The following is a 23,972-nucleotide window of genomic DNA, read 5'->3' on the forward strand; positions in this document are numbered from 1 at the left end:
TCTAATGTTTGGCAAAATTTTTCTCTTTTATGCTGCAGACCGTTCCTTGCACGAATCAAAAGGACAGCTGAGTTTCTTAAGGAAATCCGTTTTGATCGTAATACTTCTGAGTTTGAAAATAGATATTTTCTTAGATATTTCTCTCAGAATTTGTGTAAAAATTCAAAATGTAAATAATAGAAAGTGTTTCTTTACTCTTTTTTTATCCAACTATATTTTTCAGAAACTTTAAGATTTTTTTTTTTTGCTTTTAGAAATCGTAAGCCTTTTATTTAAAACTTTACATCCACACTAAAAAAACATTATAAAATGCGGATTATTTTTTAAATTATATATAAGTTTTCAAATACATGAATCAAGCCTAAAAAAAAGTCCTTTTAAGCTACTGTGAATTTAAGCAATGCAATGTTCTGTGATGAGTATTAGAAACACTTTTAGTAAGGTCCATCTGAGAATCCACGTGGCGTTATATGTAAGAACCAATTCTTGGTAAAATTCGGTCACATGTAGTAGATTGCTTTTGTAAGTAAATTTGAAAAGAGAGTTGCAGTATAAATATGATACCTCCTCATACTTGGATTGACGTACTTTAAGAATAATAATATTTTTTTTGTATATTCACACATTTTGAATAGATATTTGTAAAGTGTGTTATTTTTTATAATTTTTTTTTTGTCTATTCACATTTGTTACATTTTAAATGGATATTTATAAAGTATTGTTTTTTTTGTCAAATGTATTAATTGCTGACATGCATCTCGTGAGGAAAGCAAACGGTGAAATTGTGAGATAAAAAATACTAAAGAATGTATCAGTATTTTCATCAGCACAAAAAAAAGAGGTTGAAAAGAATAATATTTTGCAATAATTTGTTTTGACTTACAATGCTTGTTTTTTGGGTAAACTGGATATCTTAATGAAAAAGATCTACGTGGATTTTCTTATAACGATAACGTAGCATACGTATAGAACCAATTATGCAAAAAATAAATTTAGACTTTGAATAAAAGAATTGAACTACAATAAATTGAGTAACCTAAATCTCAAAAACAAGTTCATGGTTTAGTACAACCAAACCTGGGTCTAATACCCCAAAACTCCAAACTAACTAGGAGGAACGTTTTCCTCTGCACAGTGCTTGCAAAGGTCATTTTACGATGTCCCTTATTTTAAACGTATACCCACTTTTGACATAGTTTTTTAGTTGCTCCATTTTACTCTATAATATTTGTTAGAGTAATATTAGTTGTCAACATAACTTTCAGGAAATATAATACAGCTTTTGACCTATCATACGACGAAAGTGTACAGTGAATTTACGAACACATTGTACATTTACATCTTCCTTATTGGTATTTTACGTAATATCGAGTTGCTTTGTACATTGTACTTTTTCTTAAATTGTCCGTTTTACACTGTTTTTACCTTCTGTTTTATATGCATTTATTTTTGGCGCATTAAATTCTATTTTCACTTAGGCTTTATTCTATTCTACCTCAAGATGAATTGAAAAGTGCTTTTACAATTTTTTTTTGACAAAACATGAACATAATAACAGAAATGTGTTTTTCCTTCACGTGGCACTTTTTCACTACCATAATGGAACAGCTGTGTAATCATGACCATGGACCATTAACTTCGAGATGTAATTATCTGCAAGTACTGCCGATACATTTCCAAAAAATGGCAGCAATGCAATATATATAGGGGTCACCCACGAGACGAAATCTATATGTTGGAACAGATCATCAACATCGTCTTGCTTCACATCAGCAATTTTTAGCTTCCTCAACTATAATTTCGATGTGGAAAGGCTAGGTTTAGGAGGTATGGTTTCGGTACCCTGGGCAAAGGTGGTATTGACACTCTTAATGTAACTGAATGTATGAGCTAGTCCAGAGCACATACCAGCCAAAGAATTCCGTATTGCTCCTGCGTTTATAGGGTGAACAATGCATTTTAGTCCATTGCGTGTCAAAAGTGGCCTTAGGGTGTCGAGAGCGTCCCTGGGGTGTCAAAAGTGGCCCTGACGTGTCAAGAGTATCCTGGGGTGACAGGAGTAGTCCTGGGCTTTAAAAAATAGTCCTGGAGTATCGAGAGTGGTACTAGGGTGTCGAGAGTAGTACCGGAAGAGACGATTGTGGCATGTAAGGCTAGCCTGAGGCTACATGAGGAGGACCTTGTTTGAACTTCTGACACTAAACCTTAAATTTAGTTTTCAAAATTAACTAAAAAAATGAAATACTATTGTTCCATTTTAGTTTTTCCTTCATTTTTATTTTTAAATAATTTTTCAAATCAATGAAATACTTTTACAATATACCTTTTCAGTATGCAACAGTATTTGAAGTAAGTAAATGTGTTTCCTTATATTATTCGTCAGTAAAAATGCATCGCTCGATCTAGCTACTTCATAAACAAAGAATTGATTTTGTTTTGTATGCCCATATATTTATGTAAGTCACTTTATATTTCCTTCATGCATAATGTACAATTCTTGTAAGAAAAGTATTAAACTTTCTTTCTTCTTCGCGAAAAAAAGTGCGTTCTTTCTATTAACGCATAAAACGCTATTCTAAAAACTATTTACTATAACATTTGAAGAGGGTGGTGTATTTTTCATTTGAACAGAGAAAAGAATGACTATTTCCCATCTTTCCAACAATAACATTTTTCATGGCTTTAAACCAAAGAATTTCCTGTATAGTTATTTCAAAGATAAATATTCTCCCGTAACAATAAGCTTTGTATTGAATCTACTTTTATTCGTCAGTGATACATATTTGATTTTGTTGAAAGAAAATGTATAGCAAATATTTTCTTACAAAAGCTTTTGTGTCTTATTGATAGATATTTAGATGATAAAAAAGGCATTAAATAAATGTCACCACAAAAAATAATAAAGAAAATCATGAATAATAAAATAAGTTAGTAAAATCAACGTCGAATGTCGCATCACGATGTATAGATTTTTTAATTTCTTTCAGAAATAATTTCATTAAAAAGAATTTTAATCGACTTCATTCTGTTATTAATTATTACATTAAAATTATCCTTATAAAAAAAATTATATTTAACAGCTTATTACTTATTAAAAGCCTAATTAGACTGTTTATGTGTCGTTAACAAATGCTAATTAGTTATTGTTTAAGAGATAATTGTGCAAAAGACGTAAAAACATGGTTTTGAAATTTCATATTTTAATTACTTCAAATACTTAATAAAGTTGTAAAAAAAATCAAGTTTTATATGGAACGAATTATATTAAGATAAGTTTATAGCAGATACTTTAAGGTTCTTCACTTAAATTGCTCTTTTTGGTATATTGTTGAATATTCCTTCGCATTTATCACTCTTTAGCTCGAGGGAAATCTCAAAAAGGCTCTCAAACTTTACGATAATAACTTTATCCCGTTAGGAAAATACTCTTGATCCTCGATAGGTTTCAATAAAAGTCAAATAAAATAGTTAAAGTATATATTTAAACATTCCCCTTATATAATATATATTATTATATACTTATATATGAAGAAAATTTGTACTTTAAGAAAATGGAAATTATAAATAAAAATTTGAAGAAAAAATTATGATAAAGATTTGTAACATCCCATATTGAATTGAATTGAAATATATTTATTTTTAAGGTTTGCTCTTTTCTCCATACTGTTTGATTGTTTTTAACCAAAGTTTAACTTGAGCGCATTAGATATTAAAATATTGATAATCAAGAAAATGTTTATTTATTTTAAGAAAAGTAATAAAATAATTAAATGGTATTTCTTTAATAAATGAAGGATTAACTAATATAATAACTGCTTATAAGATTTCATTTAAGCCCAAGTTTACAGTATAAAGCTCCATATTTATTAAAACTCAATATTTTTTAAGAAATTAGCTGGCTTTGCTTCCTGTTTGTTCTACTTGTCAATCCACGCCACGTCAGCATTCCTCTCCCCCCTCCAAAGGTCAATATTGTTCAGAAAAAAAAATTCAAACGAAAAGTAATTTTATTAATAGTATATGTTTTTAAGCAATAAGCATTTTATATAAAAAAAAATATAACATATTTTTAATTCCTACTTTTTAATGTAATTCATGCTTCACGTGTCTCAATTTTTATATAATTTTGAATCTTGTTATAAAAAGTTATTAGACTGACGCAAGTGTCAACATTTATGAAGTGAACAATTGAGAACTCGAAAGTTTGTCATTAAACATTCAACCATTTTGCCACTCAAGTGCAGGACTCTCAACTTTGATTTGTCTCCCACTGATAATAATTTTTGTCAGATGGTTGGTTAAATGTTTGGATTTCTGATGGAACAAACTTATATTAAAATTAATGCAAAAATTTCGGACGCTCATTTGACTTCAACAATTTGCCACTCTTTCATACAGAATGCTTCATTCTGCAACTAAGATAGCTTTTTTTTATGCATAATTTGTTGATTTCACAAAAAAGCCTTTATTTGACTTTATAATACTCGTAATACATTTATGCCAGTTCAGATATTACTTATCAAATTATTGCTATCAAATGCATTTTTATCAATTAGATGAGTTAAAAAGTAAAAAAAAATGCTGAGAATTTTGGGCAATTTCATGACGACCCTATCCATTTATTTCTTTACATTCTTCTAAAATAAAGAAGAGTAAGCTAATATTAAATTCCCGAGAGATAAGTAGATTTTTCTTCACCAGTTTACAACAAGGGATACACGTCCTTATAGAAAACATAAAATAAGAATAAAATCTCGAAAAAAACTTATAATTGCAATACCTTTCGAATATCAAAAAAAATTCGTGCTAAATTCATGCATAAAAATTGCCTACAACACGTCGAATTCCAACTCTGCAGTCATGTTTTTGCGTGCTGCAGAGCTATCAACATGATATTTTTTACTCTTTTATTACAAGTTTAATAGTTAATAATTCTCGAACAAATTACTATGTGCTAAGGCTTTGCTTACGATGATTTTTTAATATAGAGAGGCGTTAGTATTGCATTGTATAAAACTATATATTGTACAACTTACTTTCCTTGATATTACTTCCTATAATATAATATATATATATATATATATATATATATATATATATATATATATATATATATATATATATATATATATATATATATATATATATATATATATATATATATATATATATATATATATATATATATATATATATATAATTCATAAATCTTTAAATATCTAATTTCTTTTATCTCAACCGTTGCAAGCAGTTCTAGAATGTATGCAGAGAGTATTATTTACGAAAACTTTGTTGAAAATAATTTTTTCTGTCAATAATCAGTTTGTAACATGACAATCGGTCATTTCAATGGCCACTTTTTTTTAGTAATTTATAACCAAAATAGATAGGGCCAGCAATCAATATCTTAGGTTAAGAGAATGATTAGAATACCATCCGATCAGATCATGTCTTATTTCAGGAATAAAGAACCAACTTTCTGGATCAAAATCTATTTCAAGAAAACCTGTTGTTTTCTGCGGAAAGTGAACATCTTAGGCCGAAATGTTAAATTAAGTAAAGTTAAATGCTGTAAAATGGTAAATTGTCATTATGGCTATCATTTTCCTGGATTATGAATGCCAGTTACCAGAAATTTTTATAAACAGTATAATGTAAAGAGGGAAAGCAAATGTTAACCTAATACCCAGTTTATGTAAGATTGTAATATGCTTGAATGTAATCAAAGTCATTTCTTTATTTAATGATTGATTATTATACACAATTTTATTCTATACAAATAGACAATAAAAACGTTTTTGATTCTTTCTGCAGTGGATAAAATATTTAATTTAAACAATTCATGGTCCATCTAATGCAAAGGCTTTAGGTTATAATTTTTTATTACACAGATAATTAAAATATAAAGGATAAGCTAAGAACATCACTGTAAAATGAAATTCTGTCATAGTCTTTAAACTCTTCTTGGGTGAATAAATTAAGGAATGTAATAAGTTGTAAAATAAAATGGTTTTAAACATTTTAAATTCAAATAATATGATAAAAAATTTCAGATGAAAATTATTATAAAATTATTTTTACTAGGTTATTTTAAAACATGGGGCCTAAAAACGATAAAAAAAATTAAACTGAGGAAAAAAAAAACAAGAAGCCAAAAGGAAACGGTGTGTTCAAATTGTTCTCAATAATTTACCTAAAAAGTTAAATTTAACTTTTCAACTTTGTCTTTTCGAGTTTCCTAAGTTGAGTTACTTACTATTAGCTTAAAATGACTGTTCTCTTAACATCTAAGTTAATATGTCATTTTCCTGGCATTCAAAATTTGGAGAATTTCTATTTTTTTTTCTTGAGCAAATGTCAATAAACTGCACTGCTGTGTGCAAGATATTAATAAATGTAACTAAATGAATATACAATAGAAATTATGATTTTGAAGACTTAAAATGTGAAGAAAAGTATATATATATATATATATATATATATATATATATATATATATATATATATATATATATATATATATATATATATATATATATATATATATATATATATATATATATATATATATATATATATATATATATATATATATATATTTATATATTACAGCTAATTTATTGTAAATTAATTTTTGATTCACGTAAGGAAAATGTGATCAGCATTCTCATAAACTTATAAATATTTAAAACGTACAGTTAAATATATGATATGCTGAAAAAAAATTCATTGCAAAAAATTCTATTAAAAATTTCTTAGGAGCAATTCACACCCCTGATGATTGTGCATATCTATGATTAGCGAAAGAAATTTTTTAACAATAGTATAATCCTCTTATTCTAATAATATTTCAATCTGTTTTTCATCATAAATAAGTTGTATAAATTTCAAATTGAATGCTTCACTATCAACAAAACAATAAAATGCTTTTATTATTCATTGATTTACCCGATTTCTAATTGTGAATTCTAGCAGAATTTGAAGTTGAAGCCACATTCAAACAGAGTATTAAACTTCTCCGCTTACTTTATGAGTTCACGCAATATAAAAATTAATTAAAAATTAATAATAATTTACAAAATTAATTTTTGTCTTGTATTATTAAAATGTTACTACATTTCCAAAAACTTATAATATTCAAAGCGTATAGTAAAATTTATGATATACATAAAAATTACTTTATTTTTTAAATTCTATTAAACTTTTATAAGAAATAATTCACCCACCTGATGATTGAGCATATCCATAATTAGCGAACGAAATTTTTAACAATAGTATAATCCACCTCTTAGTATAATATTTAAATCTGTCCTTCATCATAAATAAATTGTATAAATTTCAAAATGAATATACTTCTACTGACAAAAATCTTAAATGTTTTAATTATTTAATTATTACCCGAATTATTAGATATTTTTTAATTTAGAGGTCCGACGGAAAAGTTTTATCAAGTTGAAGCCACATTCGAAGAGAGGAAGAAACTTCTCTACCAACTTTGCAAGTTCACGCGGTATTTGTGGCGATGGCTAAGAGAGCGATTTTCTAAGACTAGCACGGGAGGATTGTTCCACTGATGCCAAGGGAGGACAGTTTAAATCGATCTTATTTCATCATCGTTAAGCATTTGAGTTTAGTGTCTAAGTGATCTTTGAAGTCACTTATAGAGCTTCATTCTACTATTAAAAAAAATTCTAATATATTTTTTTTATTTTTTCCAGTTCTGATTATAACCATTGTGAATTTTTTTCTTCATTGCAAATTTTTAAATCTTAGGATATTTATCTAAAATAGCCAAAATAATTTCATAAAAGTACTTATTAAATGTAAAATATGCTTACATCTTTTAGAGGGTTCTGATTATAACTATTGTAAATTTTATTCTTAAATTTAAATTTCTAAATCTTGGGTGGCATCGATAATAGCTAAAATATTTCAAACAAAAATACTTTTTAATTGTAAGACATGTCTATATCTGTTAGTTGCTTATTTAACACATAAATATGATATTTTATTTTACTATTAAAAGAATAGTAACCTAGGTGGATAAAAGCATTTGTAATTTAATCTAAAATGCTTTTTTCATTTCGTTTCTGATTAAATCATTGTAAATTTTATTCTTAATAGTAAATTTCTCAATTCTTGGGTCTATCGATAATAGCCAAAATGCTTTAATAAAAAATAATTTTTGACTGTAAGACATGCCTACGTCTCTTAGCTGCTTATTTAAAAAATATGATACTTCATCTTTACAATTTAAAAAAAAACAATAACCAAATGTTTTGTATTCTTTTCTATAACGTTTTTTATATTTCGGTTTTGATTATCATAATAAATTTTATTCTTAGATGTAAATTTCTAAATTTTAGGTTATACCGATAGTAGCCAGAATATTTTGATAAAAAAATACTTTTTTTAACTTTAAGACTTGCTTAAATCTTTTAGTTGCTTATATAACAAAAATCGGTAAAAACTATTTACCTAATATTACCATGGTATTGTTTATATTTATTAACCAAAAAAAATTACCAAGCTTAAAAATTTTTGTCCTTTTTTAAAAAAAATACAGTTATAAAATGAGATAAATAGTATTACTTACTTAACCTAGTTCGTGCTGCTGTTCACTCTGTCTGTTGCACAAATTCTCGATTCAGACGACCTTGTCCATCCCACCTGTCGTCTTTCCACCTTTCTTCCCCATTTGAGCATTGGTTCACCTCTTTTTCGTTTGCCTTTCGGTGCCCACGTTAAGGATACAGGGAGTATTCTTGTAAGAAACAGTCTCAATACCTGACCTATTTTTTCTCCAAATGTTTCAAAGTTTTAGGTATATAATCAATTATGCATAATCAATATAATTTGTTATATATAATCAATTACGCATAATCAATATAGTTTTTTATATATAATCAATTACTTATTAGAAATAATGATAAATGAGCAATTCATTTTTGAAATGCTATTATTAAAATATTTTTTTTATATATTATGATTTCTAAGCATGATAGCATACATTTAAAATAAGATAATATTAAAATAAATATGTAAATTTTTAAATAAATACTGAAATTTTTAAATAAATATTTTAATTTTTAATACATACTGACATTTTTAAGAAAATATTTAAATTTTTAAATAAACAACTAATGTATAGCTTATTTTCTTGCTTTTTTCTTAAATTGTAATAAACTAATTTCAGCTTAAAGAGTAATTAAAAAATTTGGGAAATGTCTGTGAGACTAATGTGTTTAAAAAAATGTAAAAACTTGTTCACATAACTCTTTTCAGGAATCCCAATAAAATGCTATTTTTATAATATAAAAATATATTTTTTTATAATTTAATTATTAAAATACGTGTTTAAAGCATTTAATTTTTTATTTACTTCGTTTGCCCCATTTTACAAACTTTATTTGTTATTTTTGGATTTTGTGCCACTAAATCACAAGTTTAATTCAATATTTTCCCTTGCTATCTGAAGCATAAACTTAAATTTTAAGGATCCCGACTCAAAAATATAATTTTTATTATAGCTTATTATGTATATGTACGTTCTTTTGAAAAAGGTGTCCTTTCTAAGAAATAAATAGTTGTGAACATACCGTAAAATTCATTAAATTTTAAACTTCAATGTATTTTAGACTGCTTCTCTAAACTAAATAGAAAATTTCTAACAAGTGAAGGGAAAATCTAAAGTAAATAGTATAGGATAAATGAGTAATGAGCAAACCATTGATCAAATGTTTGCAGTTCAGTAGTTGAGAAACGGTAAACCAGTCGCGCAACATGTAAATTATTCAATGAATGTCAATTATTACGTATTCTATGCCTGCTGTATGTATAAATATTATTTTATAAGGGTGAAGTGGTAAATCTAGAAATACAGATAGATTAATAATTTATCCAGTTGCTCAATCAAAGCATTATATATAAATTGTATTGTAGGATTTTCAAATTTAAAACTGTTTCTTCAATAACTTTGAGCAACTTACGCAAAAATGTGCTGATGCAATGTAGCTATTAAATTTAAATTATAAAAATTATTAGTTAAAATTTTCTTTTTCTAAGAAAATGGAATTTTGAAATAAAATTAACGGCACAAGATCTAAATCCCAATATATTGTGTCAAACGTAAAGTTTTTACATGAAAAGAATAAAGTTCACTTTGATAATCTTTGTGATGAAGGCATTCACTCAAAGGTAAAGAAACTGCGAATATGTTATTAGTCAATTCGACAAGTTTTCAAAAAAAGTGCAATTAAAACTTTTTTTGAAAAAGATGCTAATTATTCAACTAAAATGAAAATAGTCATAACTCAAATGCTAGTTAAACTTCGCAGCGCATTCGCAAGAAATAACGTAAAAAATACCGTATGTCTTTAAATATAAAGCTTTTGCATTAAGTTTGCGAAATCGGTAACCTTAACGCTATTTCTCAAAAGTCGCACATTTAAATGTGTGCACTGATTTGATTGCGCCGTGTGGCGTTTGTTAGTGTTTCTGAAAGCCTTTTTTTTTCTTTACTTTTCTTTTCTCATTATTTTTTATTTCTATTTTCTCAATGCTTTTTACAATATAAATAATTTGTTTAAATTGTCAAAGATACGTTAGTACCAAAGAGGGGTAAATAGAGGAAACGCTTTTGCTGAAAGTGTCACAGTTTTGGTACGAAATAAACTCAGATCGAAGAAATAGGTCAGAGTAGATTTGCTTTGATACGGAAGAGTATTTAAATATTTTACAACTTATTACATGATCTGTGAATATTAGAATTAAAAGTAAGAAGCCAACGTTTGTATAAAAGAAAGTGCTTATTAATATGCAGTATGTTATATTGTAATATACCTAAAGTTAAACATAAATATAAGTTGCTAAGATCTACTTTTATTTACTAGCTCATTTTGTAACTTTATTAACTAGGACAAATAAATGATAAAATTAATTTGTCTTGGAATAGAACTTCGTAATTTGTGCTAATTGATAATAAAAAAAACCTACATATTAAAATGCAAAACCTCCATATTATTATTGAAATGTTTCTAAAACATTTTAGAAGAGAAGACAAGACTAATAAAAATGTAAGTATCTAATTCTTTGGATTTTAATTGTTTTGAAAATGTGAGTATAAATTTAATATTATGCTTATTCTAATTGCAATATATGTTGTACTCCAATGTTTTCTTTTGATCAATTTCTTAATACAATGATTTTTAAAAAGGAATGGAAAATTGTGAAAATATTAAGTTCATAAAAAAAATAATATTTTACTCGGTTCAGATAGAATTAATAGCGAAAGTAAACAAAACCACCTGACACTCGGCATTAGTTTTAGCTTATTTACACCAAAGTTATGATTAACAGTGTTAAACTGACTAATTGCTACTAAAGAAAAAATCGCTGACTTCGGCAGAAATCAGCAGAATTCGGTAATGGTGCAAACTTTTATGTTTAGTTCCAATATCAGTTCTTACTAAATAAAATTAGTAGTAGTATTTTAATTATAAATTAAAATTGACACTCCCTTACACTATTTTTAAAAATTATTGTATTCTGCAATCAATTACAATAAACTTAACAGTACATATACTATGCTTATATTGCAACTGGCGATTATAAGTGAAGTAAATAAAGAACTACATATAGTATACATGTAAATTGCAGTTATAAGCTTCATTTAAGATTTATTTTCAAATTTTCAATAAAATTATGAAAATATAAGACGTTAAGCACTTACTTTGACAAATTCGACATGTCTTCTCTAGTGAAATGCTTCAGAAGTAGTTCTATACGTTTTCGTATATTCCACAATGAAAATTTCTTTTTAATAGCATTGACTTCATTTTCATGTGCATCTTTCTAACTCTCAGAGAAGCTAAAACTTTTCCGAGGAGAAATATCTCGACTGTCTTACACCAACTAAGGCGTCTTTTGATACATTATTAAAATACTTAAGTTAAATTTAGCATACCTAAGTTATTTGTGAAATGAAATGCGCTATTTCTGAGCATGTGCATTATCGATACGAAGTGAAATTAAAATTAGATTTTATGTTGACTAAAATCAAACATAACGCAAAAATTCTTTAATAACTTCTGCATTAGTTTAAACATAAGCTGCACTGTCTAAGTCGATATATTTGTTAATAAGCAAAAAGTAGCTGATATATCCTTATGTATTCAAAGTGTTCAAAGCAGTCATTTCTAAATCTTTCACAGAAAAAGGAAAAAGATACTTTTTGTATTTTTGAGGCATACCAGATTTATTGTCTTTGGTAAACACTTTGCGATACTGAAATCCATAATTAAATCCCTGCTTTATGACCAATTCCTTGTCTCACGCATTTACCATCTGCAGAACAACAAAGAACTTCTGGCTTGTCTTCTTGACAGATAAAACCATAGTTAAAGTCAGGTTTTTATAATTCTTCAGATTTCCCAATATCGAAGAAATCCATCATCTTATGCACTGAATCAATTCTTTAAAATCTTATTTTCTTTCTCATTCCATCAATTAAAAAGAAAATTGAATACAATGATAAAAGACCTACATACAGGCATAACTCGTTATGTAGAATATGGATTAACGTGAATTTATTTTAACACTAACTATTTATGGATTCTTCATCAGGTTCGATACGAAAATAATTTAAATACTAGGTTAACTCACATAACTCTTTGCTGACAATTCTATACAAAAGTAAACAGTCCCTTCGATGTTCATAACATTATTGAAGTGAATAAAAGTTTATTTTCCATTTCTAAGAGAGAAAACTTTTGTTTAATGGAAAGAATGTTTTATTAGAAAATCCCATTCACTTTTATAATAGCAGTTGTCTCTCCCTGACATGTTGTTTAGATTGAGAAATTAGCATCCAGTCTCTTAAAGATGAAGATTGAATGGCACGAATTTTGGGTTGGACTAATAAATAATTCTGGAAAAAAAGTATTTTCGATGAAAAGCTAAAATCCTTTCATGGGCTTTGGATAGAGAAGCGAGCAGGTAATTAAACTCCTCAATGGAATATGTCGATTAAAATTGAAATCTGTATAAAATAAAACACGTTTTATATTTCTTCAATGTAAATCATTCATAATAGTCAAAAATCAAATGAAAAGCAAGCAGCAAAAGGTCTTAGAAGCCTCATTTTTGAACGTCCACCATTAATAAATGCTGTTGGCTGAATTTGAGATGGCTTCTCATTCAAAACTAAAGTTTCATATGTGAAATATGTGTTTCAAGTTTTATGCTTACATCGCAAAAGAAGAAAAAAAGGCGCAATAAATACTATAAAAAGCACCTCAAAAAGTAACAATTGCATAAAATTTAATTTTAAAAAAGTATTTTATTAATGAAATATTGCATATAATATTAAAATAAAATAATACCAGCTTTTATTAATGTAACAATCTGGTTATCATAAAGAAATTGAATTTCTTGAGAAATAATTGTGGTAGTAGTTGAGGGAAGCGAACAGGCGAAATTGATTGGTCCAAATGTCAGACATTGCTTAAAATAGAAATTGATATACAAAATATAACAACTGCTTATCATTTCCTTAATATATATATCATTGAAAGTCATTAAAAACATTTAAAAAAGCACAAAAAAATTTTAGAAGCCTTTTGAACATCTACCATTAACATCTGCCATTATTACATACATCTGAAATAGACTTCATCAAAAATTACAGTTTTATCTGAGCAGTATATACGTACTAGTTATATGCTTCTATCATTTAAAGCATGATTCACTCATGTATTCAGTCAGTGCTACACTACTGGTTTCCATTTCAACATATTTTTAAAAAATAATTTATATTTCAAATAATTTTTAAAGATTCCTCTTTTAAAAAAAATTTGATATTCCCTAATTAAAAAGAACAGCCATTAATCAATAAAACTGACTGTTTGCTGATACTGATCTCTTAAATTATATTATATTTAAAAACAGAGAAAGAAAGAAAATATCAAGATTAACTATATAAAATAGATATATTTTTGATATAAATGAGAGTAGAATAATCAATGTCCAACACATAAAGTTATTGGTCCAAGAACATGCTTCACAGAATATTAATTCAGTCCTCATTCTTTAAAAATAAATTTAAATCTTATTTTGGATAACTTATCACGACCTCTTAACCATTGCTTTAAATAACGGCATTTTGAAGAGCTTTGCAAACATGTCTGTGTACTTTCTTAATTACTCAGTATCAGTATTAGAATACATTAAACAGAATGCAAAAGCTGGATTAACTTTAATTATACTGTGATATAGCTGATTTAAGTCCAGGAATTAAACCTTTGCATCAACATAAAAGCCTTAGGAAACTAAGCTAAAGTTCAGGAATTTATAATAAATTTAATCCGACGTTGTTTGACAACTCCGGATGCAGACTTGTTCTTCTGTGTATTAGATTTAAATTTGAATAAGCTGTAAAATGAGAATTAGGTAATGAGTCTATCATATAAAACTTTTAGTAGTATTCGATGTGCATGAATAGAAGGCTTGGATACATGGAAAGTTTTGGCAGCTAAAGTTTAAATAAAAGTATCCTATTGATATTAATTTATTAACTCAAACCTTTACTGGTAAGAAGTTTATGAAATATGTTTGTAAATGTGTATAAATGTTTTCAATTATTTTTTTATGAAATTTGTTTGTATTCTGTTGTGAGAAAATCAATAAGTCTTTAAAGTACAAACGTTATTTAATATATTAATATACTAATTCTCGAAGCTGAAAGGTAAAATAGAAAATGCACCTTTTCAACGGATTTGAATCCCTTAGCCTCAAAAAATAAGAGTTTCCCAAAGTCTTGGAAACACCGTCCCAATAATTTGGTAAAAAGAATGGTTCTTAATCTGAATTTTTTAATGTTAAGTTTACATTTTTGGTATTTCACTAAATCTCGAGAACTTTTTAAGTGAATTGAACATTTATAAAATTATAAATGTAGTCAATATGAGTATGGCTGTTTTTCTTTACGTTTCTCGTAATAAATGGAGTACCTTTTCTCTATAAATTTTTCTTTTTAGGACAGTGGCTCAGGGGGTTGACCTCTTGTCGCCCAATGAGGGGCCCCGGTTCAAATCCTAACAATGACTCGTCAATACGAATTCCACCCCCGACTCGCATCGACCACAGTGCTGACGTAAAATATCATCAGTCTTAGACGGATCATGGATTAGAGTCCTCCTGAAAACAGGCCAACTGGGAAGGTTTTCATTGGTTTCCGCTCCCTGTAACGCAAATGCGAGTTAGTTTCTTCAAAAAGTTTTCCTCGAAGGCAATTTTTCCCCTATGCATGATCCAGGAGTTACCTTAACTTTCGGATTGGATTCAAAATTACAACGCAACGGAGTTGGACTGGTAGTCGCAAACTCAAAACTAAATCGAGTGTTCAACAACGGTTATAAAGAAATATTACCTTTTACCAAGTAATTTGACAACTACCGTTTACTATTTGCTTTAGTTCAAAAAAATTAATAAATGGGCCCGGGAATAAAATGATAAATTATCTAATGTTAAAACGCATTTAAGATAAAGTTTATTATTGCATAATACACAATGTGTTAATACGTCTTTTTAGCAGATGCATATTTCTTATTTTAATATTAGTCACAAATCATGCAATAAATAACAAAATAGTAAAATAAAAAGAAAAAAAAACGAGCTGTAGAAAAAGTGAAACTGTATGACATTCTTAAAAAAATTATTTTCAAAGATTTTTTTTTTAAAACAATAGGCATATAAGTTAATATAAGCATTTTAGACATCTTAGTTGAGCAAATTGATTTTTGAAGTTTTCAAAAATACTTTCTTTCAATATGAAATAATTTTCTATAAATAACAAACATAAATAGTACAAACACAGTTTTAAATTTAATATACCTTTTTTCAATCTCGTAAATAGTTTTTAATTTTTGATTATAAAATAGATATTTAATAAAAATTAGAGAGATGAAAATTATGTAATTTGAGTGAAACTCATTCATAAAAAAATACAAAAAATAGATATCTGACTTTTTTTCCTCCCTCTTTGAGACTTGGCAACTTTTGATTCCTTATTTTTTTCAAAGAATGATAAGAAAGATTTTCTTTGACAAGCATATGCGGTATGATTGTACTCATATCATCATAGAAGTTAAGAAAAAATTGTAGATTTTTTTTTCTTTCTTTTTTACTCATCTTCGATACTCTTTCAGAACTTTCATGATTAATGTTACCAAATCGATTATCGATTACAAAGAATGGCAAAGAGACTTTATATATCAGAATCTTTTTGAACCGGTCCATTCTTTTTCTTGCATCATTGCCTAGCTGCAACAATGAAGAATGCAGAGTTCAAGGAAATGTTTGATAAAAATGCGTGTATAGAAACTACGAAGAAATAGGGTTTTTTTTCACATTATGGCAAAAATCTTTCTTCGCAGTAACTTTTGACACCATTTAATGGTGACCTCATATTTTGAGAACAATAAAATATTTTTCTTTCCTGTTTGAAATTATTTTAATCATCATTTTTTAGAACGTTTAAATTAAAATAGAAAAATGAAATGCTAATAAGAAAGCAAATAGTTACATAAATGAAAATCAAATCCAAGAAAATGTTTGAGAAAAAAGCTTGTTTCGAAACTGCAACGAAATATTTTTCTTCTTCACTGAAGAAGAATTGCTTTATTATAAGTAAAACAATTTTACTTATAATAAAACAATTTAAAACATTATTTTTATTACCAAATATTTAAATTAACAGTTGCAACTGTTTAATTTAACAGAAAACAGCTTAATTAAATGTTAATAATAAAGTAAATAGCTAAAACAAAGAAGAATGTAGAGTCCGAGGAAATGTTAGATAAAAATACTAAATAGCATAGAAATATATTCTTTTTAATATGGCAGGAAACTTTATTTTCTGCAATTTTGTCTGGGTACCTGACGTTTCGAAAATAATGTATATTTTTAATTTTCCTAAGAAATTATTTTAATTATTTATTATTTTCAAAAGTTTAATTAAGACAGTTTAATGAAATTCCCATATTGAATTAAATAGTAAGAATATATTAAAAAAAGATTACCTGTATCTGTATCATCTACATATACGAACACAGTTTAAGTGCTATTTTAGGATATCAAGAAAAATAATTAAGCAATGCATTTAATTAGTTAAATTCATTTGTAATTTTTTTAAATTGACAGTTTCACAGTTGCTATCAATGCACTTGATTCAGATACCTTACCATGCGTTTGGGCGTTTATGGGTTTTTGGCCCAATGTGCGTCATATAACTATGAAGTAACTTTCGAGATTTTAACAAAGCTTAAACTTATAAAATCTAATTCTGTTTCAGGTTACATATAATATCTTACAATGTTTTTGATGCATAGTGCATTGAAACTATGCACTTCCCTATAAATAATCCTGTATTTTAATTTAATTGAATTTATTTTTCATAATTTTATTTTTTTAAATTTCGGATAAAAGCTACAAAGAAAAATATTTTCACTATGACAAAAATCTTTCTTAGCAATTATTTTTCTCATTAAATAAAGGCGGCCTAATATTTTTGAAAAACATATTTATTTATTTTTAATGAAATTAATTGAATTAGTCGTTTTTATTTGGTCGTTTAATGAAATTCCAATGATGAGGCAAATAGTAGAAATAAATTAAAATTTGCTATTTAAATGATTATTTCTACGAACTAAGTGGAATTTTAAAAAATCGGGAAAAATAGAGATTACATTTAATTAGTTTTATTTATTTGTAGTTTCTAAAGATCAAGGATAACCATTTCATTTATTCTTTTCAATACATTATTGCATAAAAAAGTATGAGCTATTGCAAAAAATTCAACAAAAGCTTTAAATGGGAGATTAAATTAAACTGGATTCTTCTGAAATTTTTAAGTAAATATTATTTAAATATTTTGTTTCTTATAAGAAATACCTTCTTATTTAATATAATGAGGATCTTTTTCAAGCGCGTAATCTAATAAAAGATGCAATGAATTCGATTCTAAAGATAAGGTAAGAAAATCCTTCAAATAAAATTTATTAAATATTGAATCTCTCGCTTCTTTTAAATTGAATTTTTCCTTAAGCAAACATAGAAAAGGATAATACAAATTATTTTAAAGGAAGAATATAGTTAATTTGAATTTCTGAATTAGTTTTGGTAATTTGATTTATGTTCTATTCTCTTTTTGTGCCAAACTTTCTATAATTCGCTTTCCTTTTTACTTGAAATTGTTGAAGAAATTTATTTACCACTTAATCGTGTTTGTACTCTTTCTACTAAGCAATAAAATTGTTTTATTATCTCAATTGAAAAGGATTATTTTGAAGATTTAAAGATACAAAAATTTTGCCCTAAGCTTTTGTGAAGTGAAAAAAAAAAATCACTTAACAGATTACAATTTTTAAATAAAATTTATCTGACAATTATGTAAGGTAACGATATATATATATATATATATATATATATATATATATATATATATATATATATATATATATATATATATATATATATATATATATATAATATATATATAATATATATTATATATATATATAATATATATATAATATATATATTATATATATATATAATATATATATAATATAATATATATAATATATATATAATATATATAATATATATATATATATATATATATATATATATATATATATATATACACTGGTTATCATAAATTAAGGAAAATTCACAAAAATCGCGATAACTCAAGAAATTACACATGGAATTTTATGAAACTTACCCACAATATACAACACATAGTAAGGTATTAAACAACATAAAAAGAAATTATCAGACATTAATAGTAGTATAGAAATTAGCACATGTATAAAATAAACAAATTGGAAGTATCGGTTTGCAATAGAAAAAGTACCTTTAATATGGAATATGATTGCCTCTAGAAGCAATACAGCACAAACAGCGATGTGTGATGCTTTCAATTATGCGGTCTATCAGTTCAATAGGAAGTGAGAGCCATTGCTCTTGTAAAGCAGTTGCAAGCGTGGCAAGGGTCTGAGGGGGCGGATTGATGGCAGATACACGCCTCCCTAGAGCATCCCAAACGTGCTCGATAGGATTCAAGTCCGGGGATCGAGCTGGCCACTCCATGCGAGTAATTGTTTCCTGTTGAAGATAATCATCAACAATGCGAGCTCTGTGTGGTCTTGCATTATCGTCCTGTAACAGGAAGCAATCACCAATTGCCCCGGCATATGGGCGCACATAAGCATCAAGGATGTTGTCTCGATAAACCTGAGCATTCACGGTTCCCCTTGGAAAGACATGGAGGTATGTGCGCCCTCCTAAGGATATGCCTCCCCAAACACAGACACTGCCTCTTCCGTATGCATCTCTTTCACGGATGTTTGATGGATGATAACGGGTCCCAGGTTCTCTCCATATCAAATAACGTCAACTGTCACTTTCTAGACTAAACCTGGACTCATCCGTAAAGAGAACAGGCCTCCATTGATCTGACGTCCAGTGGACATGTTGTCGGGCCCACTGCAAACGGTCTCTCCTATGGCGTGATGTGAGCGGCACGCAAATGGCTGGTCGTCTCGCATACAGACCACCTTCGTGGAGCCTTCTGCGCACAGTTGACGTTGACACCAACCTTCCGGTGGCTGCAGCAAGAGAGGATCTAAGATGTGTCGGAGTAGCGGTTCTATTCCTGCGTGCACTTAATGTCAAATATCGGTCATCGGCACTGGTCGTAACAGTTGGCCGTCCTTGACTGAACCTCCTAGATGCCGAATCTGTGGTTTGAAATTGCCTCCAAAGTCTATGAACCACAGATGGACTCACATTTAGCCATCTGGCCACTTCTGATTGACTCTGCCCTGCCTCTAGTCTCCCGATGGCTCTCCATCGTAGTTCTTCAGGCAAATGATGCCTAGAGGTCATTATTACGAATTGGCTATCTCAGATTTTCAATGTCGCAATCACAGTAAAATTTGTGTGCTTTCTCTCAAACTTGGACTTTTATGCTCCAGGCAGATGACGTAAGCCGAGTGCAGCGCCACTAATTTGCATATTGCAATTTTACTCAGCTACTCTTAGTGGACAACATATGCAAATTTTGCACGGTTTGGCTTACTTTTGAAAGAGTTATCGCTATTTTGTGATTTTTCCTTAATTTATGATAACCAGTGTATATATATAATCTCTGTCTCTTTCACAGAAATATTGTTGACTCAGTATCACTGATGCTTCGGCAAGTAAGAAGTCGTATTTTAACCAGCAGTCTTTTCCGCTGAGCAAAACCGGTTTTACCATGTAATTCGATAAGAAAAATTGCATAGAGGAGAAGCATTCTCCGAATTTCACTTAGCCGACAATGGGTTAAAATTTAAATAATGAAGACGGCAGTATTCTAACCGTGACTTCCCGACTTAATTATTTTTACTTGATGACACGACTCATTTTAATGTTTCAAGTTAACTAAATCGAGTTTTTTTTAAATTTGGTTTTATTCTAATTTCAAGCAAGTTGACGAATTCCAGCCTAATGATTTTGATTTCAGCGAAATTTCTTCAGATTTAACTTATATGTCTTTTACTTAATTGCATCTTTTCTAGCCTAGCTGTTTGAATTTTAGCAAAGCCGCATAAATTTAAACCTAGTACCAGGCTTGTCATAACTCACTCTCCTTACTAAGACATAAAATTCCCATAAAATTAAAATTTTCCCATTTTGACACCAGTTGGATATCGCAAAAGCGTTTTATTTCATTTAATTAGTTATCTCATTTATTTCAAATCAATTATTTCATATTAGTTATATTGTGATCTTCCCAAGTTAAGATATGCAGAAGCATTAAACGAACGAAACGCACGTTTCACAAAAATTGACTTTTAAGTTATTCAATCCCTTCTGAACTGGCGAAAGGAGAAATAAGCATTTCCCTAAGTCCGCACGCTCCGAGATAATTCACTGAGAAAATAAGTATGGTCAAAAGTACCAGAATATGATAAAATTTACCTTGTTTCTGACTTTATGGAAACACCAAAATATTCAGTAGTTCTTACCGAAATACTTTGGTATTGATTTCTATAAGATATATGTGACCGGCAAAGTATGAAATGCCGGTGTTATATATAATGCTGGATGCTATTTAGGAAAAATATGAAATAAACGTCCTGATGAGGTTATTATGTAAATGATGTGCAAGTTACAGAGAATGACCGAAATCGGTGGTTGTTGACTTTCACCGGTGAATGTTGACAATCACATAGGCGCTTTGGTGAATGTCCGACATATTTATTACATCCGATTTGATATTATTTTTTTGTGAATATAATAACATTTATTCGATATTCTAATACTCACTGACGATAGATTAGAAGAAACATCAAACATCAGTGTAGGATATACCGGGCAATGGCTTTTTAAGGTCAAGTGTCATTGCCCCGGTATGCATTTGTCTGGTATACCCTGCACTGATATTTTTTTAAGGTCAAGTACCATTGCATCCATTGCATATCATTGCATTGGTCATCACATCCTTTACATAATAACCTCATCAGGGCGTTTATTTCATACTTTGCCTAAATAACATCCGTCATTATATAGAATGCCTAGGCAATGTGTGAAATATAAATCATTTCCTACTTTGCCAGCTAGTTTCAGGCATTATATATAATGCCGGATTTCATGCTTTGCCGGTAACATATACAACAAAATATGGTTTTAAGATATGCGATACAATTTGGTAACTTTATCATGATACCTTAGAGCATGCCATAAAAAAAATTTATTTGGTTTAAATTACTTTTCAGTTCTGAATTTTTGTAATACACACTATTTTGAAAACCAGAATTTCTGGTAAACTGTTATCATATAAAAAATTGCCAAATGAATGGTTTAAATACGTTATATTTTCATTGTTCATTACCAGGATTTATTCGTTTAACGTGAAATGTCATAACGAAGCATTAATGGTGTTTATGCTAAAATTCTTTTCGCCGTGTACGTATTAAAAATATGTACCTGTACTAATACGATATTTAACACAAAATAAATCACATAGACGTATTCAAATCACGACAGAGTGATCTTTGGCCTCCAGTAGAAAGCCTGTTTCATATATGATATTGAGGAACGTAAAGGGAGAAAAGTGTGATCATGATTTGAAAAGAGTTAAATAATGTTCTATCATTTAAATTAGTTTCTGAAAAGTAAGAAAGAAAAACTTGTTTTACAGTAATGTTTGTTTTAAAGTAATAGAATAATTAATAAAATAAAGAAATACATTCTATGCAACTTCATTTAAACATCAATCTATCTATCAATGAAGTTTTGATAAAATGTATATTTAGCTAAATATTCAAAAGGGCTCAGTTGATAAAATTCTTATTTCATATTAACTCTCAAATATTTATAAAAATATAAGAGTTTTGTTGCATGGAAACTATTTTGTATGGAAAGTAACATTGTTAAAGCCCTTGGGATTAAATATGTGTTACAGAAACACAAAGAAAATTAGTAATTCTCATCATCTCGTAAGAGGTGCACGTTTCTATAAATAAATGTATTGCTTATGACTAAAAAAGTTCGTCTGTAAATTGCATAGATTTTATTATCTACTCTTTGATATAAAATTAACTGAGCTTAGAATGAATTATTAAAAGAAAATAATAATAAATATTCCAGGTGTTAACTTCATGAAGAAAGAATTGCGTTTATAATAGCACAATATGTATGATTATACGTGAGGAGAAATGTATTAGACATAAATTCCTATATTAGTAAAATTTAATGCTGGTTAGTAAAGCAGAATTCTCATGCCCACACAAGGGAAAAATGCGTTATAGCGTAGGCGGGTATCTCATAAGGTAAATTTATTATTTATCGTTCAGCAAAGATTAAATGCATGAATAAATCTAAAGGTGGTAAGGAATTTTTGCTAGTTAATTTTATTGGACATTGTTTTCTTACGGTATAAATGGAGAAATGATTAAATTGCAAATGTAATGAAATAATTTTGTTGAAAAAATAGGTTTTGTAAAATATAAGAAGAAATACGTCAGACTTGAATAGAATTACGCATTCCAGGCAGCAAAAATCATTTAGTTTTCTTATAGAAACGCATAGAAAATTTTCCTAGAGTAATTGGTAGTAGCGACTTATCTAGTGTTTTTAGGACTGTTGTAACTGATACTAAGCTCATTGATACTTTTAATTTAATAAATAATTTAATTAATAATTAAAATTTTGAGAAATATCCCCTCAAATGAAATTATGTAAATAAAAAAAGAATATCATAGAATAGGGGGGGGGGGAATTATAACTGAAGTTTTCAGAAAGTATACTAAATCTTCAGTAGTAATGGCCATAGGTATGGAGGATGAACGGATGAAGAAAAAAGGCATGCCACTGAAAAAAAAATACTAAGATTTCAAGTAACCAGATTTAAAAAAAAAAGGGAAGCTCACTCAGGCAATTTAAGTTTTTTACCCACAATTGTAATTTTAAACTGTATGTAAATCTCGATTTTATTCACTAATTACCAATTTACCAATGTATTTATTAAAAAAGTACCGTTTTCTTATTTCATGTATTTTATGTCATTAAAGCTTATATCCTATTTTTATGACTTTTTAATGCATTTGTGCACTATTTCATTAACTTCCTGTATTTTTTTAAGTAAATTGTGGTATGCACTTTACTTTTGATCTGTCTTAACGTAAGGCTTGGAGTGGCATGCTCACCTTTGGATCTTACTTCACTAAACTCTATTTTCAACTCAATAGTAACTTTTGAGCATCCTTTTTTACTTTTTCAGCATCTGAAGGTTATCTTTCGAGGCTCATTAAACCTAATAAATTCCAACTCTACAGAAACATGACCTACTCACCTTTGCCGCCTTACTGAACATCATATTACCATTTCCCCAAATAGAAAAACTTTAAAAAAATTTATTTATT

General features: G+C 28.0%; 1 protein-coding gene across 3 annotated transcripts in view; it reads right to left on the reverse strand.

Moving 5' to 3' along the window:
- The window catches only part of LOC107440297 (neural cell adhesion molecule 1), a 74,518-nt gene extending 66,997 nt beyond the window's left edge, over positions 1-7,521 (reverse strand). For 2 of the 3 annotated variants that reach the window (XM_071182949.2, XM_071182943.2), the window contains exon 1: positions 7,227-7,518. In XM_071182949.2, the coding sequence (XP_071039050.1) occupies positions 7,227-7,320 (94 nt within the window). In that variant the 5' untranslated portion in view covers positions 7,321-7,518. Of the gene's footprint in view, positions 1-7,226 lie in introns of all 3 variants that reach the window. The other variant, XM_021144995.4, reaches the window with a different exon arrangement.
- Between the last annotated feature and the right edge of the window lie 16,451 nt (positions 7,522-23,972).

Source organism: Parasteatoda tepidariorum, chromosome 3, assembly GCF_982258835.1.
Source record: "Parasteatoda tepidariorum strain Cologne lab strain chromosome 3, Ptep-v5.0, whole genome shotgun sequence".
In the NCBI taxonomy this organism is placed as follows: Eukaryota; Metazoa; Arthropoda; class Arachnida; order Araneae; family Theridiidae; genus Parasteatoda; species Parasteatoda tepidariorum.